The sequence below is a fragment of the Phytophthora sojae genome (genome assembly GCF_000149755.1).
Source record: "Phytophthora sojae unplaced genomic scaffold PHYSOscaffold_2, whole genome shotgun sequence".
NCBI classification, from domain to species: Eukaryota; Oomycota; class Peronosporomycetes; order Peronosporales; family Peronosporaceae; genus Phytophthora; species Phytophthora sojae.
This window is the reverse complement of record NW_009258116.1, coordinates 784,010-810,080: the sequence shown is the minus strand read 5'-3', so window position 1 is coordinate 810,080 and position 26,071 is coordinate 784,010. Positions and strand designations below refer to the sequence as shown.

At 54.7% G+C, this 26,071-nt stretch overlaps 4 protein-coding genes across 4 annotated transcripts; 2 read left to right on the top strand and 2 right to left on the bottom strand.

Annotated features, from left to right (window-relative positions):
• Nucleotides 1–16: 16 nt before the first annotated feature.
• PHYSODRAFT_412332 (hypothetical protein) lies at nt 17–523 on the bottom strand (the record flags this gene model as incomplete). The annotated part of the gene is made up of 2 exons (XM_009520008.1): nt 17–139; nt 215–523. Coding segments are annotated over 2 exons (432 nt in total), but the record flags the coding sequence as incomplete, so codon positions are not given.
• Nucleotides 524–7,544: 7,021 nt separating this feature from the next.
• PHYSODRAFT_364726 (hypothetical protein) lies at nt 7,545–7,769 on the top strand (the record flags this gene model as incomplete). The annotated part of the gene is made up of 2 exons (XM_009520007.1): nt 7,545–7,608; nt 7,666–7,769. Coding segments are annotated over 2 exons (168 nt in total), but the record flags the coding sequence as incomplete, so codon positions are not given.
• A 7,433-nt stretch (nt 7,770–15,202) lies between these two features.
• On the top strand, nt 15,203–18,343 carry PHYSODRAFT_344365 (hypothetical protein; the record flags this gene model as incomplete). The annotated part of the gene is made up of 5 exons (XM_009520006.1): nt 15,203–15,303; nt 15,450–15,474; nt 15,631–15,945; nt 16,064–16,668; nt 16,819–18,343. The coding sequence occupies exons 1-5, from the start codon at nt 15,212–15,214 to the stop codon at nt 18,341–18,343; spliced, it is 2,562 nt and encodes an 853-aa protein (XP_009518301.1). The 5' UTR covers nt 15,203–15,211.
• Nucleotides 18,344–19,197: 854 nt separating this feature from the next.
• Nucleotides 19,198–22,338, bottom strand: PHYSODRAFT_249205 (hypothetical protein; the record flags this gene model as incomplete). The annotated part of the gene is made up of 7 exons (XM_009520005.1): nt 19,198–19,338; nt 19,438–19,946; nt 20,115–20,722; nt 21,371–21,435; nt 21,596–21,910; nt 22,067–22,091; nt 22,238–22,338. Coding segments are annotated over 7 exons (1,764 nt in total), but the record flags the coding sequence as incomplete, so codon positions are not given.
• Nucleotides 22,339–26,071: the final 3,733 nt, after the last annotated feature.

Here is a 26,071-nt window from a genome sequence, read left to right as displayed (position 1 = left end):
GATCTGAAAGCGGGTGCAGCACGAGTGCGTACACAGCCAGCACGTGCTTCATCTCGCGCTGCGTCTTGGTGGAGCCGCTGTCATAGCCGTAATACCATTGTGGATTGCGGTGGTTGTTCAGCACGTAGAGAATGGCATTCTGCAGCACGAATCATAGGAAACCAGTTAGTGCTGTGGTGACAAAGTTCTGTCTGCCTGCTCATATAGTCCTCACCTCTGGAAATTTTTGCTGGTAGCTGTCGCCCGCCTTTTCAGCTCGAACCCAGTCACTCTCTGTATCCCCTGACGGTAATAGAGCGCTACTGGGCAGCGCCACAATGTCATCCGGTTGCAATGCACTCACGACATCACCAGCACGCGAAGTGGCTCCATTGGCCGTGGACTCGAACCGAGCACACACGACGAGGTCTTCATTCTGGTCCGCGGTGACAGCATCCTCCACAGACTCAAAAGTGACCAAAACGTGCAGTGAACATCCACAGTAGCTTCTGGGTGCGTGGTCCGGGCAGCAATGAGGGAAGCAGCGCAGCAACTAGGAAGCAAGGCAATCACTCACATATCAGTTCTGTGCACTCGCAAAAAGAGCCCAAATGCTCCTGTAGCCGACAGCGTTATCAGATTTAGGTGGCACCAATATACCAACCTTGGAACTGCGCTTCTTGTTGCTCCTGCAGTCAAAGTGAAGACCAAAATAGAACAGCGACACAAGATATCAGAGACCAAAAGATCGAGAGCGCCATGCTCACTCCAGGCGGGCGGCAGCATTGCACACACTGCGAGTGGGGGAGCGCCGTACCTGACGTAGGAAGACGAGAACAGCTCGTGGTCGCTGCGGCAACTCAAACGCAGGAAGGAGCAGCACGCGACGTGGAAGCTTGCCGCCATCGGTCGATCGATCGATCGATCCAAAGCTCCGAGGGAGGGACAGTTACACTATGAAGCGTCTCAGCGTTGGCGTCGGGGGTCTTTTTCTGCCAGACCTGTGTCTATCCGTTACGCAAAGGCGGATAAAAGAGCCCAGCAAAAAATCCGGACTAAATTTGTTTTGCGCGGGTTTATTAATACATGTACAGCACGTCAATCCGTGGGATTTGAGTTTGCATAGTACTCTTCAGTATCTGTGCTGAGTCAGCAAGCTGCTAGCCGGTAGAATCGTGAGACTCGGTTTGGCATTTTGTTAATAATACGCACGTTTTAAAAAGCGTATATATTAATACCCCTACTGAACTTAAGTACACCTGATATACCATGGTACGGCAAGCAGGAAACAGCGTACTGAGTAAGCTACCGCAGATAAAAGAATTGGTTCCAATCCGACGTGGTTTTCTAGGGCGTCGGCAAGCCCCGGCATCAACTTGTGTAAATAGTTTTGTGTATCACAATTTGGGGGAAAGGGTTGGATGCACAAATATTTGGCCCGACTACATCACAGACGTGAGGTAGAGAACTCAGCTGAGACCGCGAAAGTCTGTGCGTTGCATAGGAGGTCAACAGAGCCTAGCAACAGCTTGTTGAGGCCTACATGTATTATAGTCTCTGTGGTATAGCTGTTGACGTCTCCGCAATGATATATACTTCCATGGTGTACGTGTGGTTAGCCCACACATCTCCCGCTTGAGCTGTTCGCTTCGACAACATTGCCAGCACCTCTTTCACCGATCACCCGAGTTTAATCTCGAAAGCGACGATATCAAGACCGTTTTACGCCGCCTGGGCTTCCCTGAACCAGTTGGCGATGACGTTTTGCCCGCAACTACCGGGTGCCTCAGCAGTAAGGTTCGATTTAGGTTTCCCATAGCCAGCACATCGATCAAACTCCATCCTGTTATTCAAATTTGTTTTTCTTCCTCTGTGGTTATTATATTATCGATTGGGTGGGCTGGACTGCAACTCCAGCAACATAGGCTGCACCCGTGAGTTGGGCCAACTTAAAACAGATATTTATGTCGGGACGAAGATACATTTGCGATAAGGGCAAAACCAGGTGCATGTAACTTTACTGTAAGCAAAATCGATCGTCAGATTTCCCCGAGTAGCAGCGTGGTGATGCCGGTCTAGTGACAGCTTTTATATTGTAAATTCTGGCTAATTTTGCCGATTCGGGTCGGTTTACCATATGGGTTGAATACAAATGTCAAGTATTTTGGAATCGGCCTCAGCGACTTCTTATTTCGTATTTTACTGAGATAGCATGTGTACCGTAAGGTATGCTGCTACGCAGCCGGCACAGGATTATTCGGTGTCGCATGAAGCCGTGAGTGTAGCGCACGCGTTGAAGTATCCATCCTATATTGAAAATTTATGAAAGTACACTTAATAGGCCATCTGTAACGGGGTTACACGAGAGTTACCCGAAGGGTTAAGAAGTGGCTACACACTGTCTAACCTACATCAATAGGATAATCAGTACATGGCTTCAGAGCCACTGATTATGACTAGGGCTCACTATGCTAGATAGTGAACCGGATACATTTACACCGTAGGCGGCTTTGCCGCAATAAAGGGAAATACATTCAGTTTGAGATTTACACTGAAGAGTCTAGGGTTGACTCTTGGAGTCCGTAGGGTGTACGGACTCGTACGTTCTGGTATTAGAACGGGCGATCTTAAGCTGAGACTCTGCGAGTCTGTTAAGCTTCCTCTGACGCAAAGCTACGGCAGCCCCGCTGCACTTGGTAGCACTTGTAGTCAATCCGACACCTGAGTCTGTATAGACTGACCTCTGTGGAGAATGGAGCAGTTCGCTCACTTGCCCCCGAACCAGCAGGATGCGCTTAAAAAGCTTATGTCCTTGCTGGGCCCGGAGGGCGTGACGCAACTTGCGCAGCAAGGCCCCGACGCGGTGAACGCGCGTCTCGAGGCGTTTTCAAGCTACGAGAATGCTCGGCTAGAGCACCTCCAGCAGAGGATCTCAACTGCCGCGGCGCCCCAAGCGCCCCCTTCGTCGTCCGAAGCGGGCACAAGACCGAAGCCGCTCATGTTGAGCGTGAAGACCTTCGAAGGCAAAGAGGGTGGAAGCTTGATGCTTTGGACCCGTGAGGTTGAGATGGCTATGAGCTCAGCTCTACTCCGGACGGAGCCGCAGCGCGTGGCACTAGCTATCTCGAAGCTCGGTGGGCGAGCGAGAGAGTGGGCACTAACGTCCGGAACGTCGGTTGACGTGGCCTTCCCGACGTGGGACCAACTGAAACAGCAATTATCGCGAGTGTTTGCTCCGCCTAACGATGTGTATCGCGTGCGCTCACGCTTCCTGGCGACCAGGCAGAGCAAGAAGGAGTTGATGGACTATGTCCAAGAGTTGAGAACTCTCATTGCTGGTATGTCTGCGGACCCCCTGCCGGAAGCAGTCACCGTTACGGTGTTCATGGAGGGCCTCCGCACTGGCGTTGCCAGAACGGAGGTGTTCCGAACCCACCCGAGCTCTTTTGAAGAGGCTGTGAGCGTCGCATTGAATGCGGAGCACAACTTTAAGTCGTCGAGACTTGGGTGGAATGCGTCTTATGCTAGCGCGTCGAGTGGTCCGGAACCCATGGACCTCAGCTATGCTGAAGACGAAGAAGCCGAGCTTCGTGCTGTTGAGCAGCGTCGCGATATCCGCAGATGCTTCATCTGTGGTGACACCCGCCACCTTCGTGCTGGGTGTCCGCTGCGCCATCAGCGCCAGGCTTCGTCACGCCGCTCTTCGAGTTCGAGCCAGGGCTCTGGTTTGTCTCGGGGAAACGAGAAGTCCCAGTAGGTGCGGGGCGGCCTACTGGGGAAGAACTAAGTTCTATTGAGCCTCCGCGAGGTGGAGGTCGACAGGACTTAGCCCCGAAGAGAGCCGTACTCTCTAACACGGAACGTGTATGCAAGCCGGGCTTGCTAGTTGTCCAAGCTTGGGTGAAGGGCTTCACGAAGCCATGGACGATTTTGATCGATTCGGGAGCGTCGGGTAACTACGCCCGGCGTTCTACGATGGACGGAAGTCAGCTTTATGCTGAGGCGCTGGTAGCGCGCGGGAGTGACATCGTCACTGTTCGTCTCGCGACGGGCACTCGTGTCACGGTGCCTAAGGTCCCTGTGGACCTGGGCGTGAAGTTTTTCGATTTTGATAGCGTGGAACGCTGTCTGGTCTTAGACCTCGATTCGAGATATGATCTCATCCTTGGTATGGCGTGGCAGGAACGCCACGAGCCTTGGATCGATTGGAGGTCGAAGACGCTTGGTGCTACGCACTTCTCTCCTGGCGGAGCATTGGCGAGTCATGAACCCACCTCTGCTAGGAAGCAGGAGCGCTTCTGGCGCGAGCACTGGACCGAGTCGGTCAATGTGCTGGACATCGGAGTTTCCGAGTTGGTGGACACTGAGTGTGTCGAGAACGAGCGTTCCGAGCGTGGCTCGCGGACGGCAGGTGGAGCGGCACGAATTCCGCTGAGCGGGTGTGCGTCTGAGGGCGACGCCCTGCTGCGTGCCAGCGACGGCACGGTCGGCACGATGCCGAGGAGCCATGGGCTTTGCCCGGATGAAGATCGTGGAGTGGCACGTAATCCACTGAGTGGAGGCTGCGGATCGTGCAGCTCTTCGCTGAGTGTCGGTAAAGACACTGGAGCTCCCCTGGAGCTGAACGAGGTGGTGACACCTGGCGTCAAGACGCACGCGAAATCACGGAGCTCTTCAGGGCGGACGGTGTCCATGAAGGGGAGGCAGCGCCACAAAGCGCTGGCTGCGAGACGCAAGGCGTCTGCGATCTCACGAGTCGAGAAGGGCGTGTCGAGCGGTGAGGCTCCACGCGAGAGCGAGCAGCTCTATACACTCGTGAATGGAGTGACGGGCGACGTCGACGGAGGTATCAACCTCGACGACTTGCCCTCACTGTCTGCTCTCCTGGAGCTGGGTGAGATGTCCTTGGCCGAGTTCGGCGAAGCCTTGAAGGCTGGAGACTTGGCTGAGGTAGTGGTCATATGACCCGAAGAAGAGTTGAACTCGTCCTCGCTTCTGGATGAAGCTGTCCTGGTAGACACCAAGAAGGCGCTGAATGCGCGGAGCGGATCGGCGATCCTGAAGGACCCGTCGGATCCCTTGTATCAAGTGGTAAGGGATTACCAGGACGTGGTCTCGAAGGAGCCGCCCTCGGGGCTACCTCCGGATCGAGGTGTTTGACACGAAATCGATCTCGTTCCGGGAACGAAGTACTGCGCGACGAGGCAGTGGCCCTTGCCGAAGGAGCAGTGTGACGTCATTGACGCGTTCTTCCGTGCGAAGCACGAGGCGGGCATGGTGCGTGAGAGTAAATCTCCACACTCTACGCCGACGTTCTGTGTCAGAAAGCCGAATGTCAAGTGGCGTATCGTGCATGCTTTCAGCAAGCTGAACGCCACTACCATTCCGGCGTAGACGCCGATTCCTCGGAAGGATGTTCTTCAGAACAACATGACAGGATGTACGATGTACAGTGCGCTCGACTTGGTCGATGGATATTACCAATTGCTCATGAGGACGAGAAACATTCCTCTCACTGCGGTGAGTACTCCGAGGGGCATGCTCTGGGAGTGGTTGGTGATGCCCCAAGGGCTTTCGAACGCGCCAGCGACGTTTAATCGTCTTGTGACGCAGCTCCTCAGGCCCCATCGGGCGTACGCACAAACGTACTTCGATGACATCTTTGTCCACAGTCGTGCTGAGCACGGAAAGACTGATATGGAGAACCATGTGGAGCACCTGCGTGCTGTGCTCGAATGCATGCATGAAAACAAGTTGTATGCCAACATTGACAAATGCATCTTCGGAGCGGAAGAGTTCCCCTTCTTAGGGTGCTTCATTGGAAAGCGTGGCCTGAGGGCCGACCCGGTCAAGGTCAAGACCATTGTTGACTGGCCGGTTCCCAAGAACCAGAAGGATCTTCGCAAGTGGCTTGGCATGGCCAATTACTTGCACAAGGACAGCAAGAACTACGCTGAGATGGCTCAGCCACTCTCCAATCTCCTGAAGAAGGATGCGGAGTGGTGTTGGGACACCGAGCATCAAGATGCGTTCGCGGCCATTAAGGACAGTCTCCTTCACGCGCCTATTCTGGCTTTGCCAGACCCCGCTCGTCCGTTTAGTGTCGTCTGTGACGCCTCGGACTTTGCCATCGGCTGTGCACCGCTGCAAGCAGACGCCGAGGGGCGCGAGCGCGTGGTGGCGTTCGAATCTCGCCAGCTGAAGGCTGCGGAGAAGAACTATCCTGTCCATGACAAAGAGCTACTTGCGATGAAGTATGCGCTCGTCAAGTTCAGGGTGCACCTGTTGGGCTCTCAGCCGTTCGTGATTTACACGGATTATGCGTCGTTATGCACTGCGACTCAGTCGCCTCACCTCTCGCAAAGGATGGCCCGTTGGCTGTCCTTCTTCGTGGAGTACAACTTCGAGGTGAAGTACAAGCCTGGCAGGCAGAATGTCCTTGCGGACGCGCTGTCGCGCAGGCCGGATTCTGAGTTGGCTCATGTAACGACCGTGACTTCGTCATTACCAGATTTGATCCGAACGGCTTATGCCAAGGACGACACCTGTGTCGCGTTGCTGAAGGCTCTGGGAAGCAAGGAGCTTCAAGACTCGGACATGGAATTGTCAGCGCGGCTGCGCGCGCGGCTACACCGCTATTCCCTCGATCGTGGCCTGTTGTTCTACAACACTGGCCCCGAGGATACGCCCCGCGTGGTCATCCCTCATGATGAGGATCTGAAGTACCGCATCCTCTATGAGGCACACGACACGCCGCTGGCCGGCCATCTTGGCCGTGAGAAGACCTACAGCCCGGTGAGCACCCAATACTGGTGGCCGAAGCTGTACAAGTGGACGAGCACTTATGTGCGCACGTGCGAGACGTGTCAGCGCGTGAAGTCTTCACCTCATGCTGCAGCGCCGTTGGCGAGTTTGCCTGTCCCTTCGAGCTGCTATCAATCCATGAGTATGGACGTTGTGTTTGGCCTGCCGGCGGACGCGGCGGGCAACACTGGAGTCGTGGTCTTCGTGGACCGACTGAGCAAGATGGCTCACATTGCGGCTGTGCCGGACACCATCGATGGTAAAGGTACAGCAACGCTGTTCTTGGACCGAGTGTTTCGACAACACGGACTCCCTGAGTCGATTGTCTCGGACCGAGACCCCCGCTTCACGGGTAACTTCTGGAGCGCGGTCTTTGCGGTGCTTGGCGCCAAGCTGGACATGTCCACGGCGGACCATCCGCAGACCGATGGTCAGACAGAGCGCGTGAATCACGTCGTCGAGGACGTGCTCCGCAGCATTTGCGCTGAGACGCCGAAGCGCTGGAGCGCCATGCTGCCACTCGTTGAGTTTGCGTTGAACAACGCCGTGCACGCCTCGACAGGCTACGCGCCGTTCTACGTGAACAGCTTGTCTCATCCCCGCGTCCCGCTGACGCCACCACGTGGTGGGCTCGGGCTTGGTGGGGGAGGAGAAGCCGACTTAGCTGATCGGCTAGCCGATGTCAGCCCGGCTACTGTTCGTAAACAGGTTGACGCTTTCTTACGACGCGTCTGAGTGTCTTACGACATGCGCGTGACGCAATGGCTGAAAGCCAAGACAAGCAAAAGGAACATGCAGATGCCAGAGGCAGAGGCAATGTTGAAAGTTATGAGGTCGGGGACCTGGTGCTGCTTAACGTTAAGAACCTACCTACACATGCAGTGTCAGCCGTCTTCAAGATGAAGTTGCGCCCGCGCTTCATCGGACCTTTCAAGTTTGTGGCCAAGAAAGGCCTTGCGTACACGCTCAATCTTCCGAAGAACTTGGGTAGCTCCAACTTGCTTGTGACCCATGTCCTTGAGCATGGCGCGGGTCCACAGCACCTCCTGCGTGCACAGGCTCAGCGCCATGTACTCGGCCTCCGCCGAGCTGAGCGCCACCGTGCGTTGGTACTTCGACTTGAAGACCACCTGCGCCCCGCTAATCATCACCAAGATGCCCGACACCGAGCGTCGGTCGTCGAGATTGCTGCCCTAGTCGGCGTCGGTGTACGCCGTCACCTCGACCTTCTTCGCGTTCCCATTGTAGGCGATGCCGATGTCTCGGGTGCTCTTCAGGTACCTAAGCACGCGGATGGCAGCCTTCCAGTGCTGCTGCCCGGGGTTCTCGAGGAAGCGCGACAACTGGGTCACGATGTACGCCACATCAGGTCTGGTGCACGTTGTAATGTACAACAAACAGCCAATGAGGGCTCGGTAGGGCTTCGCCTGCATTTCCTCTGAACGTCAACTCGTACGGAGTCTTGGCCAGGTGCATGCTGTCCGTCGACCGGTTGATCAGGTAGACACCAGTGCTGACCGCCTCTGCCCACCATATCGAAGCCACGCCTTTGTAGTGTAGTATGCTTCGAGCCTTCTCCATGATCGTGCGGTTCATCCGCTCCGCCACGCCATTCTGCTGGGGGCTATACGGGACCGTCTTCTGATGCATAATCCCGTTCACCCGGCAGATCTCAGTCATCGGCGTGTTCACGAACTCAGTGCTATTTTTCGAGCGCAGGCATTTAATGCGCTGCCCCCACTGGTTCTCGTACAGCTTCATGAACGACTTGAACTTGGTCACGACCTCGCTCTTCTTGGTCAAGAAGTACGCCACGACGTGTCGCGAGTAGTCGTCGACAAAGGTGAGCACATACCTCGCTCCGCCCTTGGGCTTCGTCTTCATAGGACACATTACGTCCGTATGAACCAGTTCCAGCGGTCGAGTCGTCGCCGACGTCGACCGCGACGGGAAATGTGCGACCGTCTGCTTGCCCTTCATGCATCCTCCGCACAGGGTCTTCGTCTGCTGTTGAGTCGTCGGGATCCCGTCCGTCGCCTCGCGGGTCTTCGCCATAGCGTCTCCGTTCAAGTGTCCCATACGAGCGTGCCATGGCTCCCACTTTCCGTCGACTCCCGAGTACTCGGTGTAGTACGCCATGTCCTGCTGGCAGTCCAGCAAGTACGCCTTGCCGACCTTCTTCCCCGAAGCGATCGCCTTCGTCTTGTCCCAGATGACGCACGACTTCCGCTGGAACTCGACACTGATGCCGCGTTCAGCCAACCTCCCAACCGAGAGTAGTCGCCGGTCGAGTCCGGGGATGTGGAGCACCTCCACCATCTTGATGCGCTTGCCGTCGATGCCCGTTAGGCGCACCGACCCTTTCCCAGCCACGCGGATCTTCTTCCCGTCCGCGATTGTCGCATACATGTCCGCCGACGACTCGTCGTACTCGAACAAGTCATCGCGGTGAGGCGTCATGTGAGCCGTCGCCCCACTATCGATCAGCCAACCCGCTGATGGATTCTCCGCCACAGCGAACACCGAGTCTTCGGCGGTGTCTCCATTTGCTTTTTCCGGGCAGTCCCGCTTCATGTGGCCCAATTGGTCACAGTTGAAGCACTTGCCCTTGAAGCCACGGACCTTTCGTCCGCCGTTGCGCTTGCGGCCGAATGCCTTGCCGCCCTTGCCGCCCTTGCCGAACTTCCCGTTCTGGCCCCTACCTCCGAACGAGGTAGCCTTCAACGCGCGCTCCGAGGTCTCCTTCTTCTCCTGCCGCTCGTACTCCTTGAGCAGCTTCTCCTTCACCTCGATGAGGGTCACGTCCTTCGAGTTCTCGACGATGGATGCGATCAACTCGTACTCCACCGGCAAGCTGCTCAGCAGGATGACGAGTTGTCGGGAGTCATCGAGCGGCTCTCCAAGCGTCTGGAGGCCCACGATGAGCTCGTCGAACTTGTCCAGGTGCTTCGCCATCGTCGCACCGTCCTCCATCTTGAACTCATGGAGCCGACGAGTCATCGTGACCCGATTATGCATCGTGGTCCGGTTGTAGAACTCGCGTAGAATATTCCAGGCTTGGATAGCCGACGTCGCCGACCGAATCTTCGTGTGGTGTTCCACAGCCACGCCTTGAGCGATCAGACCGAGCGCCTTCATGTCGTTGAGCATCCAGGCCTCCGTCATCTCCGTAGGGTCCTTCACCACTTGGACGTGCGCCAGCAGCCCCTTCCTCGCGAGCGTCATACGCATCGTGAACTCCCAGTGGAAGTAATTGTCGCTTCCCAGGATGACTTCGGCCTTCTTGCTGGACGTCGTCATGTCGGTCGTCGGGGAGGGCTTGAGCTTGTTGCGGCTGTTAACCTGTTGGTTTTTAGCTTGTGGTTGAGGGGGCAAATTCCGAAGTGAGATTAAATGTTATCGTCTCTCAAACTACTATCTAGTCTTCCCCTCCTGCTTTCCTTCTTGTTCTCCTTGTGCTCGTTGGTGCCTCTCATCAGACGGATTACTCGCGGGTTCCGATTGACTTGATCTCAGTATACTTGAGTCTCCCTGACCAGCCATTGGTATATCCAGAGCCCGACTGCCGCCGGCTCTCCCGTCGCCGTCGGATCCTCCGAGTCATCGGCGGATGTGTCCACACGTTCTCCTCGTCCATGTGCATCTATTGGCGGCGCTCCCGAAGACTCATGAACAAGTACAAATCCGCTTGCAAATTCTAGCGCTTTATTTCCCCTTTCACGCTCCCCGATTTGCTGGCTATTTTGCAAACAACATAAGTACCATTCATACGTTGTTATTAACGGTAGACTGATACAGACAACGACGGATAAATCCGGGCGACACTAAAATCCGGAGGGCAAAGTCGTGCAGTGTACAACAGCGTCGTGTCAGCGAATCAGATTTGACCAGTAGACTTGGTCTTTGTATAGCACATGTTTTCGTGTACTTTATATGGATTGTTGTGTGTTTTATGAACATTGTTGTGTATTTTATGTCGGTCAAAAGTGTTTTTACAGTGGAAACGGACGGGGATTTCATTGCATTTTACTATGGGCTATGGCATTCAGTGATCCTGGGTTTTTCCGTCGTTGTCTGTACACCTGACCTGTGGTTCGAATGCCAGAACACTTGTATTTTACTTACTTAGGTAAGTGTAATAGCAGAATGTGCACACTGGCACAACGAAAAGGGAATAAGGGGTTAACTTTCGATGTTTCAATTTCGTGGTGTGTTCATTTTCAGAGTGAAAATACGAGCGACTTATTCCAGTAATCTTTCGCGATCCATGTTGAAATTCTTCCTCCAGATGTCATCTACACCCAGCCGCAATGGCCAATGTTGCTGCCGCGACTATGACATGCACGGCTGTTCAAAGTTGTTAGTCTGCACGCGTAGGTAGATAACCTCATGCACGTTGAGCGCAATAAGGAAACATATATAATGAACGAAAACTAGCTCAAAATAATGCAGTTGAGCCCGATATCGTACCATCACACATGCATGTAGGGTATCAAAGCAGAGCTGTGACGCCCGAGATCGGCCCAACAGAACTGTAATTGAGTGGACTAATGCATTTGCTTAGTCGAACATCTTTTCATGAGCAACGCAATGAATGCGTGAATTAACGCAGACTAGAAAGGAGCAAATAATCGGTGCCTTTTGCGTGCAGGAAGGACTTGGAGCTGTCTGATTTCTTTATAGCGAAGTAGCAGGCGAGCTCGAACGGGCCAGAAGAGAGCCATTGTTGCTACCAAGAAGCACCGACACGGACTCCGGCTCGTACGCCCCAGCTCATCGTCCAGCTCGTCATCCGCGCATAGCCTTCAATGTAATTTAGAGAAGTTGCTGCTTGACAGTACCCGGTCCTCAGCATGCAAAGCTGCTTGCTACTTGGCGTAGCGTTGGCGCTTCCTTGAGGCTCTGCTTGTTGATGCTTGGGCTCTCTGCTGTGCGCTGGTCAAGCGATCCCGAAGGGCCGCAGACTTCTTACCAACGGCCGCAGAGCGATCCTTCTTACGACAGCATAAGGTTTGAAAGGCAAATAGGCTTAATAAAGGGTCCTAAGCGGGTCCAAATAAGGGTAAAATGTCACGTTTAAGTCTATTTCTGATGTCCTCCATACTAACAGTCGAATTTGCTGTTTCATAACTTCGACCCTCTGGTTTTATGGCATCTAAAGATAGTGACGTCGGTTCAGCTCAGAAAAATCCGTGCCGATACCACCTTCCGATAAGCATCCAAATGTTGTTTAACCGAGGTATTTTTTCATTTTTTGGTCCCCGTGTGAGCGATTCTAAATTGTGACCCTAACCCATTCGCAGAAATAATGTAAAAAGTAAAGAGGAGTGTATATAAGAGACTAGGGGGGACTTCGTCCCCAATTATTATGAGGGGAGTTATGGCAATTATTGAAACCACCGTATATTATTAGGAATCACTGGCCTTGGCAAGATGAATTGGTGATATACACGCACAATTTAGCACCCAGTCGACCGAAAGCGAGTTATATGGGTTTCTAATGGATGTATGAACCAGTATATGCCAGCATAGCGAAGTTTTGATGCACGTCGCAAACAATTTCTCCATTATGACACAGGGCACGACCAATTGCCATGGCACCAAAGCGTGCCATGCACGGCACTTTCATGGCACCAGTGACCTAAACCTTAGGAGCTCTTGGCCAATGAAAATGGACATGGCATGGCACGAATGGCACGCGGTTAGAACTAGGCCCTTAGGATATGATCTAGGAAATGGCTGCGGGAATCACTCCAGTCGTGTTTATCCAGACAACGTCGTTCGAACACATTACCGGTACAGACAACGACGCAGAAATCCGACACCAATCCATGGTATCCCCCATACTCAAATTACGATTTATACTGTGAACACCCGAAGAATGAGGGGGTGGACAGCTCCCAACGGATTAATTGGACGCGTAAGCGTAACCTGGCGCAACCTTCGTGCTACATCAGCCAGAGGATGTCGACCGAGCAGGTTCAACGGCAACTTTCAGCAAGACAGACTGAGGCAGGAAATGCACGTCAACAGACCCATGCACCAGCTTCAGAAAGTGAACTGCGGCACGCGCGATATTCATGGGAGTGGCCCCACAGGGGCCACGCCCTTGAATCACGCGTGTCAATGAACGAGTCCATAGGCGCGTTTACTATAGGCTACAGTGGAGCCGTCGTAGGTCGGCGTGTCAGGATTTGATATTGGGCCGACCAATTTTTGCAGATTAGGTAGTGGATTTGATTTGGAGTTTTAATAGTGACCGACCAATTTTTGATTTGTAGGAATGTATCCGACCAAATTGCAAATCACAGAACTCAAGTTTCTCGACGACGCCGCAAGGACCCTCGCTCCTCCCTCCAGGCTGGGGCGTAACTAGGCCCTAACGTTTGCCTCCATGCCCCCCTTAGAAAAAGGCTCTGGTTATGTCCCTGCCTCCAGCCTTACGCGCACTGTAGATCTCGTGCCCAAGCGGGCCCACCGGCGTTTAACCGGACGTCGCAGACTACATGTACGCATGCAGCTTCTCTAGAGACTGACACGCTCCATTAATTAACGGCGGAGGGCGTCACATGTAGCCAAGTTGTTGGCGGCCATGCTGAGGCGGTGAACTGGGCATTCGGTGGTGGACAGCCCAGTTACCTAAAAGTAAGCTGCTCGTGCTGGGTGTCCTCATACCGGTAATGCTGTCGACACAAGGCAAGAGGCATACCGGTCGAGCTTGAAGTCGCCGCAGTTGTTTTGTGGTGGCTTCACTCTTCGCGCTTGGCTTGCAGCGACTCCTACTTGGTTCGTGCGTATTTTCGCTTGCATGAGGAAGGATCGTGGGCTGGAGCTGTGGATGTCAAGCACCGGGAAATGCCTTGTGTACCGGTTGCGCGTGTATCGATTTGACTGTTGTCTGGTGGGGAACACGTCGGGCTGTCGCAGAATGGGCATGTGGACTGACACGGTGGTCGAGGAGGAAATGGCAGAGCGTATCAGCAACAAGGACATCACTGTGGGCACAAGCTGATTGACGAACGCGCAAACGGAGGTGCTGTTAAGCTTCGGCGGCGTCCAGGTGTCTGATGTTTCCGGCCTTGAGCGACGTCCAAGACGGCAGCAACGACCCGGGTTGTGGCTGCGAAGACATGTTGGGACCGGTGAGTAACCAGGAAAGCAGCGAAGCGTATCAGCCCCTTGCAAGACTAATGCTTCAAGTCTGCGAACAGAGCTGGCAGTCTTGGAGCAAAGTTCTACAATCCAAATCAGCAAGGGTGGATGCATCGATCATACTCACACCAACAGATAGTTGAGGTTTATACCGAGTTTTTGGTGTGTTTCGTTGAAACTAATTGGCTTAAACGTGGGAGCTCATTCTAGATTCCCGCAGGTGGGCCCTCAGTACGCCTCTGGATGGCGAGAAGCATGTTCAACAGTCTCCTAGAACGGAAACGCTTTCCACTTAGAAGATAACACCTCGTGCTCGTTGAATTGCATTTTTAAGCGCGAGAAATGCCTGTGAAATTGTTGTGTGGCCCATTGGCAGGTTGGCACATCACATACCTACCATTTGGTGCAGAAATCCCGACATTGCGGTCTCAATGTCGAAGTGTGCGGACAACCGAACTCGCGTTTCATCCATTCAGAACATATATCCCCAACTGAAAAGCGTAGTTGGCCTCACCAACGTACTGAAACATTTCAATTTTCCACACCGTCCAATGTTCATATAATGTTGCTCGAACGATGTTAGCTACAGTTGTAAATCTTGCTTATGTAAGCAGGAACAGGATGGTGGCTTGTAGGTATTCTGTTCCATTCCCGTTCGTCATAGATATTGGTAGGAGCGATTCAAATCACGTTTAACTTGCTCACATACATTTGTCTAAGTTTCCTATCGTGTTTCCCCTTTTTTTTTCAGCGTCGCGCGGGGGTGCAAATTGCACCGTGCAATAGTAATCTATTTGAGTTTATGCCAAGTAGACAACTGGAATACTGTACAGCAATTCAGCGCACGTTTGGCCGATATGTTTGTCATGTAGGGATGCGATACAATATCTCAGTATAAAGCGGGGTTTACGGAGTTTCTATCATCACCCTCGGAAATACACTCTACAGCTTCGTTGACAAGTCCCCCCTGCAGAAGTTGGCAGCCACCCGATCGACCGTCCTTAGCGAAACGCGTTGCAGGAGAACAACGTTATGGTGACTGTCAGCTGTCCTCCGTTGTGTTGACTTTGTTACACTACAAGTCTGTCGCTGTCGACTTTATCGCAAAATTCCAGATGAAAAGGGTCGTAGCAAAAGAGCATACTTTCTTCAAGTGACATGATCTATCTGTGCGCGACGCTCCGACTTTTTGTGCGTCTCCATCAACAATCTGTTTTGCTCCGCGGCTCAGGGTGGACGAACGGAGACCCTAAGACGTGGTGACGGACGGGACCCCATGAGGACCTCCGTGCACGTCTCGAGCTGCCGCTTCCTGCGTCTCGGCTGTCGGAACGACGAGCACGAGCTCTTCGCGCCGTCCTACGCCAGGTGCGTCCTCCATCTTGGCCGGTCGGACGTCAGCACACAAAGCCGGTCGGCCTCCTTTCTGTGACGTCCGCGTGTAGCTAACTCGAACGCTCTGTCGCGCGCGCACGTATCGTGTCAATATGCATCGCCATGATATGACCCGGTAGGAGCAACAAAAAGCGCAGCTCGAAGGTACAGCAAGACCCATGCCATGGATGATAGGAACCAGTCGAGATATTTTTCCGTCTCATGTATTTGTACTGTATTATACTATACCTACCGTGTGAATCTAACGTGGCGCTTTGATGCATGCCTTCGTGGTTGTCCTTCACTACTGTACTATCAAAGCTGCTGCGCTGCTTCCCGCATTGCTGTCCAGACCACGTCACGCGCAGCTACTGCGGGTGCTCACTGCATTTGCTCGTCACGTTCGCGTCCGCCGATGAAACAGCCGCAGCCGAGCGGAACGAGGATTTGATTGTGTGCGCACGGTTTGAGACCGCCGTCACGGTGGCTGTGTCGGGCGCGGGGGAGGTTGTCACGGCGTTGCCCACCGACTCCATCGTGGCGCTGCCTGGGAGTGCCATACAGCAATCCGAGTCTGAGAACGACTGGCTGCGCGCTGAGAAAGCCAACGACGTGTACCAGCAGCAACTGCCAGTGGTGCGTACCAACTGCAGTACATGTATTTGGCATGAGAGCTCGTACTATCATTGCTGTCACCGACGGCGCTGGGTCGTATTGTTTCGCCTGCTGATCTGTTTGGTTGCCTGTCGCGCAGAATACCATTTTGTATGTGCTCAACAACCACCGCAATCCGCAGTGGTACTACGGGTACGAGAGCGGGTCTACGAAGGCCCAGCGCGAGATGAAACACGTGCTGGCTGCGTACGTGTTCCTACTTCACCCACCGCCTGAGCGTAGTCGGCCTCAGAAAGACAGTCGAGGTGCAAGTGCGGCTTTACCAGTCGCGCGCCTAGCCACTGTGGTTTCTCGTCTGGCGTCGCCAGCGTTCACGATGATCTCGTACCGCCGGCAGAATACTGCGCACCGAACTGCACGCGTCCAAGCATCCGAAAAGGAAAGCACGGCTGGGAGCCTGCTTTCGGACGATGGAGAAGGCGTCGCAGAGATCGACGCAATGGCGATATCTGAAGCTGCCAAAGTGTCGTGGGAATCAGTAGGATCTCCTGCCACGCTGGCTGTAGACTCCGGCGCACTTCAAACTGCCACAGTCAAGCGCATCCAGTTGGCAGCTCTCCAGGACGATGAAGCAACTTCAACCTCGGTTCAAACTGGCGAGGCAGAGGAAGGCGCTGATGCGCAGCAAGATGAGGAATGGGGATCAAGTCGTTATTCGCCACAAGTGCCGCCGCTGGGTCTAAAGTCGAGCCTCACTTGTCCTGTTTGTCGTGAGCCACTCTCCCTTCGGTCTCATACTCTACAACGCGGTACTATCGAAATGCTGCAGCCGTTGCTCCTGCTTCATCTCCTCCTGCGCTCTGTACCGTTGAGAACATTCACTTTCTACTTCAGTCAGATGGATTTCCGCATCCAGCGCCGATGGCTGGCGAAGATCCCGCCCGTGAATCGGACTGAGCAACTCGGCGCAACTGCTGACACCACCGCGCACACGTTGGTGGCGGAGATCGCCTCGGTCTTCGCCCTGTCGACCTTTGTGCGTGGATGTTCAGTGGCCGAGAGCGTGGCGGCAAATAATCCGCTGCGTGAGCAAGTCGTCCTGCGGTCTTGCGCCGACTTGGTTCTGGACGCGTTCTCGTCACTGCGGGTGCAGCAAATACTGTCGGCGGCCACTCAAGCGGACAGCGAGGCCGCTACGAGCACCCCATTGCCCGAGTCGTGCGCACGATTTGACCGGTTGGTCGGCGATATATTTGAAGAATTCACGCAGCTACTAGCAGCCAGAAGCAGCAACAACTCGTACTTCGGCGAGCAATCACACTCTGGTCACGTTTCACTTTCAGCGCTTGTGGACGACATTCTGTCCCTGGTGTACGCGGAGCCGAAGTACTCTTTTCTTCGCAGCACTGCGTCTGCGCTGTTGCTTCGGAAGGACGAGTCGTTGGAAAGAGCTTCGCACGAGTTGTTTCGGGCGTTCTTACAGCAGCTAGAACAAGGCCGTGGTAAGTTATGGTCGCACGACCAGTTCAAGGAGGTCCCGGAGAGTACCGCCAGCGCAAACGCCCCCGCCTTAGCATTGAGCTCCACCACAGAGGTCCAGATGATACCACCGCAGGCAGCTCACTTGATCGATCCCAGATACCAACATGAAGTGGCTGCCCCAATCCCAGTGAAACAATCGACCAACGAGTGGGGGAGGCGCTGGTTTCTCGCCCCATCATCGATCTCCATCGTCCCTCTGGACATCACACCGGGCGACGAAAGCAACAACGCCGATCTCCTCGCTTCGTTGCCCAACGCCAGCACTTCTTCCGACTTCTCTGTGCTGACGGTGATCGCACTCGTCCGGACGCTGGCAAGTGTGGATGTGGCGCTGGAAGGAACGCGTCTCAGTATTGGGTCCGCCTCGTGCGATAGTGTCCAAGAACCTGAGACGATACCAAACACCGTGCTGGAGTTGGACGGCCAGGTACACGAGTTCGAGACGTTCCCCAACGGCTGGTGCGTCGCGGCTGGCTCCGTCGTGTTAGGCGACGCCTGCAGCTTCAGTCTGTACGAAGGCCGCGTCGCAGACGATGGCGCATCTCTGGAGCTGTTGCTGTTTTCCCTCCCGACGTCCTCGATACAGTGCTGGCTCTCGAGTCGCAGCGACGAGATTCCAGAGGGGATGGCTCGTCGAGTACGAGCGCGACTGGTTCTGGGTAGAGGGCGGAGGGAGGAGGAGAGATGCGTGTCTGTATTTGCAGAGGTTTGCAGTGCTGCGCCTTCTCACTGGCAGTTGCAGGCTCCCCAGCAGCCATCACCGGGGTCGCGGACGAGCGTGGACGCGGAGGATTACCTGGACGAAATGTCGGCATTGGGTTGGTCTCCGACCGTTGAGGTGCACGCGACGTATGTGGGCGTGGCGGCCCTACCATAGCAGCGGTCGACGGTACCGGTTGGTTGATGTAGGTAGAGCGGTGGGCGTGCATTTGGAAGGTGGCGATGCTGGTCTTGCCTTCGTTGAGCAGCATGTTGTCTCGCTTCACGTCGTCCGCCGGGCATTATGAAGACGACGACACAGCGTCTTCCGTTTCGTTTTTAGTGGCTGATCAAATTTTGATTGTAGAAAAGTGTCCGACCAAATCGTAAGTTGCAATTCGCAAATCGCAGCTATCAAATTGGATTTGCTAGTGGTGGACAATACGTGTCCAAGACGACGCTCTGCCACTTGCATGAACGGACTCGACTGAACGGAGTGTGCTACAGCGTCTCGAGTTGCCGCCACTTCAGAACCAACAGAGGCATAAGCCCGCGGTGGCCATTTGTCACTGAGCTGGATGCGTGGTTGTAGGATGACCTCGTCGTCCTACCGGATCCTACCCTTCGACACCAACCATGAAGTTTTTGTGTCGGATGCAAGACTAGCTCGTGCGGCCACGTAGTGCGCAGCTTAGACACTGCAAAACATGTAGCCAACACTGTTTAGGCAAGTCCAGGCAAGTGGCAGAGCGTCGTCTTGGACACGTATTGTCCACCACTAGCAAATCCAATTTGATAGCTGCGATTTGCGAATTGCAACTTACGATTTGGTCGGACACTTTTCTACAATCAAAATTTGATCAGCCACTAAAAACGAAACGGAAGACGCTGTGTCGTCGTCTTCATAATGCCCGGCGGACGACGTGAAGCGAGACAACATGCTGCTCAACGAAGGCAAGACCAGCATCGCCACCTTCCAAATGCACGCCCACCGCTCTACCTACATCAACCAACCGGTACCGTCGACCGCTGCTATGGTAGGGCCGCCACGCCCACATACGTCGCGTGCACCTCAACGGTCGGAGACCAACCCAATGCCGACATTTCGTCCAGGTAATCCTCCGCGTCCACGCTCGTCCGCGACCCCGGTGATGGCTGCTGGGGAGCCTGCAACTGCCAGTGAGAAGGCGCAGCACTGCAAACCTCTGCAAATACAGACACGCATCTCTCCTCCTCCCTCCGCCCTCTACCCAGAACCAGTCGCGCTCGTACTCGACGAGCCATCCCCTCTGGAATCTCGTCGCTGCGACTCGAGAGCCAGCACTGTATCGAGGACGTCGGGAGGGAAAACAGCAACAGCTCCAGAGATGCGCCATCGTCTGCGACGCGGCCTTCGTACAGACTGAAGCTGCAGGCGTCGCCTAACACGACGGAGCCAGCCGCGACGCACCAGCCGTTGGGGAACGTCTCGAACTCGTGTACCTGGCCGTCCAACTCCAGCACGGTGTTTGGTATCGTCTCAGGTTCTTGGACACTATCGCACGAGGCGGACCCAATACTGAGACGCGTTCCTTCCAGCGCCACATCCACACTTGCCAGCGTCCGGACGAGTGCGATCACCGTCAGCACAGAGAAGTCGGAAGAAGTGCTGGCGTTGGGCAACGAAGCGAGGAGATCGGCGTTGTTGCTTTCGTCGCCCGGTGTGATGTCCAGAGGGACGATGGAGATCGATGATGGGGCGAGAAACCAGCGCCTCCCCCACTCGTTGGTCGATTGTTTCACTGGGATTGGGGCAGCCACTTCATGTTGGTATCTGGGATCGATCAAGTGAGCTGCCTGCGGTGGTATCATCTGGACCTCTGTGGTGGAGCTCAATGCTAAGGCGGGGGCGTTTGCGCTGGCGGTACTCTCCGGGACCTCCTTGAACTGGTCGTGCGACCATAACTTACCACGGCCTTGTTCTAGCTGCTGTAAGAACGCCCGAAACAACTCGTGCGAAGCTCTTTCCAACGACTCGTCCTTCCGAAGCAACAGCGCAGACGCAGTGCTGCGAAGAAAAGAGTACTTCGGCTCCGCGTACACCAGGGACAGAATGTCGTCCACAAGCGCTGAAAGTGAAACGTGACCAGAGTGTGATTGCTCGCCGAAGTACGAGTTGTTGCTGCTTCTGGCTGCTAGTAGCTGCGTGAATTCTTCAAATATATCGCCGACCAACCGGTCAAATCGTGCGCACGACTCGGGCAATGGGGTGCTCGTAGCGGCCTCGCTGTCCGCTTGAGTGGCCGCCGACAGTATTTGCTGCACCCGCAGTGACGAGAACGCGTCCAGAACCAAGTCGGCGCAAGACCGCAGGACGACTTGCTCACGCAGCGGATTATTTGCCGCCACGCTCTCGGCCACTGAACATCCACGCACAAAGGTCGACAGGGCGAAGACCGAGGCGATCTCCGCCACCAACGTGTGCGCGGTGGTGTCAGCAGTTGCGCCGAGTTGCTCAGTCCGATTCACGGGCGGGATCTTCGCCAGCCATCGGCGCTGGATGCGGAAATCCATCTGACTGAAGTAGAAAGTGAATGTTCTCAACGGTACAGAGCGCAGGAGGAGATGAAGCAGGAGCAACGGCTGCAGCATTTCGATAGTACCGCGTTGTAGAGTATGAGACCGAAGGGAGAGTGGCTCACGACAAACAGGACAAGTGAGGCTCGACTTTAGACCCAGCGGCGGCACTTGTGGCGAATAACGACTTGATCCCCATTCCTCATCTTGCTGCGCATCAGCGCCTTCCTCTGCCTCGCCAGTTTGAACCGAGGTTGAAGTTGCTTCATCGTCCTGGAGAGCTGCCAACTGGATGCGCTTGACTGTGGCAGTTTGAAGTGCGCCGGAGTCTACAGCCAGCGTGGCAGGAGATCCTACTGATTCCCACGACACTTTGGCAGCTTCAGATATCGCCATTGCGTCGATCTCTGCGACGCCTTCTCCATCGTCCGAAAGCAGGCTCCCAGCCGTGCTTTCCTTTTCGGATGCTTGGACGCGTGCAGTTCGGTGCGCAGTATTCTGCCGGCGGTACGAGATCATCGTGAACGCTGGCGACGCCAGACGAGAAACCACAGTGGCTAGGCGCGCGACTGGTAAAGCCGCACTTGCACCTCGACTGTCTTTCTGAGGCCGACTACGCTCAGGCGGTGGGTGAAGTAGGAACACGTACGCAGCCAGCACGTGTTTCATCTCGCGCTGGGCCTTCGTAGACCCGCTCTCGTACCCGTAGTACCACTGCGGATTGCGGTGGTTGTTGAGCACATACAAAATGGTATTCTGCGCGACAGGCAACCAAACAGATCAGCAGGCGAAACAATACGACCCAGCGCCGTCGGTGACAGCAATGATAGTACGAGCTCTCATGCCAAATACATGTACTGCAGTTGGTACGCACCACTGGCAGTTGCTGCTGGTACACGTCGTTGGCTTTCTCAGCGCGCAGCCAGTCGTTCTCAGACTCGGATTGCTGTATGGCACTCCCAGGCAGCGCCACGATGGAGTCGGTGGGCAACGCCGTGACAACCTCCCCCGCGCCCGACACAGCCACCGTGACGGCGGTCTCAAACCGTGCGCACACAATCAAATCCTCGTTCCGCTCGGCTGCGGCTGTTTCATCGGCGGACGCGAACGTGACGAGCAAATGCAGTGAGCACCCGCAGTAGCTGCGCGTGACGTGGTCTGGACAGCAATGCGGGAAGCAGCGCAGCAGCTTTGATAGTACAGTAGTGAAGGACAACCACGAAGGCATGCATCAAAGCGCCACGTTAGATTCACACGGTAGGTATAGTATAATACAGTACAAATACATGAGACGGAAAAATATCTCGACTGGTTCCTATCATCCATGGCATGGGTCTTGCTGTACCTTCGAGCTGCGCTTTTTGTTGCTCCTACCGGGTCATATCATGGCGATGCATATTGACACGATACGTGCGCGCGCGACAGAGCGTTCGAGTTAGCTACACGCGGACGTCACAGAAAGGAGGCCGACCGGCTTTGTGTGCTGACGTCCGACCGGCCAAGATGGAGGACGCACCTGGCGTAGGACGGCGCGAAGAGCTCGTGCTCGTCGTTCCGACAGCCGAGACGCAGGAAGCGGCAGCTCGAGACGTGCACGGAGGTCCTCATGGGGTCCCGTCCGTCACCACGTCTTAGGGTCTCCGTTCGTCCACCCTGAGCCGCGGAGCAAAACAGATTGTTGATGGAGACGCACAAAAAGTCGGAGCGTCGCGCACAGATAGATCATGTCACTTGAAGAAAGTATGCTCTTTTGCTACGACCCTTTTCATCTGGAATTTTGCGATAAAGTCGACAGCGACAGACTTGTAGTGTAACAAAGTCAACACAACGGAGGACAGCTGACAGTCACCATAACGTTGTTCTCCTGCAACGCGTTTCGCTAAGGACGGTCGATCGGGTGGCTGCCAACTTCTGCAGGGGGGACTTGTCAACGAAGCTGTAGAGTGTATTTCCGAGGGTGATGATAGAAACTCCGTAAACCCCGCTTTATACTGAGATATTGTATCGCATCCCTACATGACAAACATATCGGCCAAACGTGCGCTGAATTGCTGTACAGTATTCCAGTTGTCTACTTGGCATAAACTCAAATAGATTACTATTGCACGGTGCAATTTGCACCCCCGCGCGACGCTGAAAAAAAAAGGGGAAACACGATAGGAAACTTAGACAAATGTATGTGAGCAAGTTAAACGTGATTTGAATCGCTCCTACCAATATCTATGACGAACGGGAATGGAACAGAATACCTACAAGCCACCATCCTGTTCCTGCTTACATAAGCAAGATTTACAACTGTAGCTAACATCGTTCGAGCAACATTATATGAACATTGGACGGTGTGGAAAATTGAAATGTTTCAGTACGTTGGTGAGGCCAACTACGCTTTTCAGTTGGGGATATATGTTCTGAATGGATGAAACGCGAGTTCGGTTGTCCGCACACTTCGACATTGAGACCGCAATGTCGGGATTTCTGCACCAAATGGTAGGTATGTGATGTGCCAACCTGCCAATGGGCCACACAACAATTTCACAGGCATTTCTCGCGCTTAAAAATGCAATTCAACGAGCACGAGGTGTTATCTTCTAAGTGGAAAGCGTTTCCGTTCTAGGAGACTGTTGAACATGCTTCTCGCCATCCAGAGGCGTACTGAGGGCCCACCTGCGGGAATCTAGAATGAGCTCCCACGTTTAAGCCAATTAGTTTCAACGAAACACACCAAAAACTCGGTATAAACCTCAACTATCTGTTGGTGTGAGTATGATCGATGCATCCACCCTTGCTGATTTGGATTGTAGAACTTTGCTCCAAGACTGCCAGCTCTGTTCGCAGACTTGAAGCATTAGTCTTGCAAGGGGGCTGATACGCTTCGCTGCTTTCCTGGTTACTCACCGGTCCCAACATGTCTTCGCAGCCACAACCCGGGTCGTTGCTGCCGTCTTGGACGTCGCTCAAGGCCGGAAACATCAGACACCTGGACGCCGACGAAGCTTGACAGCACATCCGTTTGCGCGTTCGTCAATTGTTGGTTTTTAGCTTGTGGTTGAGGGGGCAAATTCCGAAGTGAGATTAAATGTTATCGTCTCTCAAACTACTATCTAGTCTTCCCCTCCTGCTTTCCTTCTTGTTCTCCTTGTGCTCGTTGGTGCCTCTCATCAGACGGATTACTCCCGGGTTCCGATTGACTTGATCTCAGTATACTTGGGTCTCCCTGACCAGCCATTGGTATATCCAGAGCCCGACTGCCGCCGGCTCTCCCGTCGCCGTCGGATCCTCCGAGTCATCGGCGGATGTGTCCACACGTTCTCCTCGTCCATGTGCATCTATTGGCGGCGCTCCCGAAGACTCATGAACACTCCCACTCGCCGCTAATGCTGCACGACCGTCCCGACGATTCCGCTTGCGCTGATCAGGTACTTGAGCATCTTCGTCCCCAACGCCTTGGTAAGCATGTCCGCGAGCTGGTCCTCCGTCGGCACGTAGTTGACGACGATGAGTCCTCGGGACACATTCTCGCGGATGAAGTGATGCTTGATGTCCACGTGCTTGGTCCTCGCGTTGTACCCAGCGTTGCTTGCGAGGGCGATTGCGCCCTGGTTGTCCTCCCATACTTGGGTAGCTCCCACTTGCTCGTGACCCATGTCCTTGAGCATGGCGCGGGTCCACAGCACCTCCTGCGTGCACAGGCTCAGCGCCATGTACTCGGCCTCTGCCGAGCTGAGCGCCACCGTGCGCTGGTACTTCGACTTGAAGACCACCGGCTCCCCGCTAATCATCACCATGATGCCTGACACCGAGCGTCGGTCGTCGAGATTGCTGCCCCAGTCGGCGTCGGTGTACGCCGTCACCTCGACCTTCTTCGCGTTCCCATTGTAGGCGATGCCGATGTCTCGGGTGCTCTTCAGGTACCTAAGCACGCGGATGGCAGCCTTCCAGTGCTGCTGCCCAGGGTTCTCGAGGAAGCGCGACAACTGGGTCACGATGTACGCCACATCAGGTCTGGTGCACGTTGTAATGTACAACAAACAGCCAATGAGTGCTCGGTAGGGCTTCGCCTGCATTTCCTCGCGTTCCTTCTGAGTCGTCGGCGACTGAGTCTTCGACAACTTCATGCCCGACTCGCACGGGTTCACCACAACCTTGGCGTCCTGCTGGTTGAACCGCTTCACCACATCATCAATGTATCGAGTCTGCTTGATCATGAGAGTCTTCGCCGATGAGTCATGGTCGATCTCCATACCAAGTATAAACTTGGCTTCGCCCAACTCCTTCATCTTAAACGCATTCTTGAGCGCCACCTTGACTTCCTGGATCTCGTTGCTCGTCTTGGCCGCGATGATCATGTCGCCCACGTACAGGCAGACATATACGAACCTGCCCTTCTCGCCCTTGACGTATACGCACTGGTCGCCACCGCAGCTCCGAAATCCGATGCCCACCAAGACTCGGTGGATGGTCTTATGCCAGGCATTCGCCGCCTGCTTCAGACCATAGATCGCCTTCTGCAGCCGACACATCATGTTCTTCGCGTTGATGGTTCCGTAGGGCACCTCCATGTAGACGCGCTCCACCAGCCCGCTGTTGAGAAAGGCGGTGTCCGCATCCAGCTGCTCGGTTATGTACGCCTCGGCCACCACAACCGACAACACCACTCGGATCGAGTTCATGTTGGCCACGGGCGAGTACGTCTCAAAGAAGTCCACACCATACTTCGGCTTAAACCCTTTCGCCATCAGGCGGGCCTTATACCTGATGACTCGGCCGTGCTCGTCGCGTTTCTTTGCGAACACCCAGCGACAACCGATCGGTCGAGCACTCGGTGTCCGACGGACCAGCGTCCATGATCCGTTGTCCGCGTGTGCCTTGAGCTCCGCATTCATTGCCTTCACCCACTCCGACGACTCGTCGCTCTGCATGGCCTGCTGATACGTGGTGGGTGCGTCATTGGCATCGCCGACGTCTGCGGCGTAGGCCAGCACCGCCTCAGCCAATAGGCTGTCTTCGTCCACCCTGGGTCGCTTCGGAGACGGTGGCCAGAAGTGATCATCGTTGTCCGAGTCATCGGGGCCATCTTCTTTCGACACCTCACCGTCTGCGGAACTATCTCCAAGTAGTAGTACCAGTTCTCGGGCACGCCGGGTCCGTTCCGGCTCCGGATGGAAGACCATGTCATTATTAAATACCGGTCTCGCGAGTCGTCGGTACGTTGCCAGCTCCTGCATGGATGGCTCCGGCGTTTCCGCCTCATGCATTTCTGCGTCCTCGACGGTCTCTTCCACCGATTCCATCGGCTCGTCGGCGGCACGTCGTTAAATCTCCTCGTGCAGCGCCACTTCATCGTCGACAT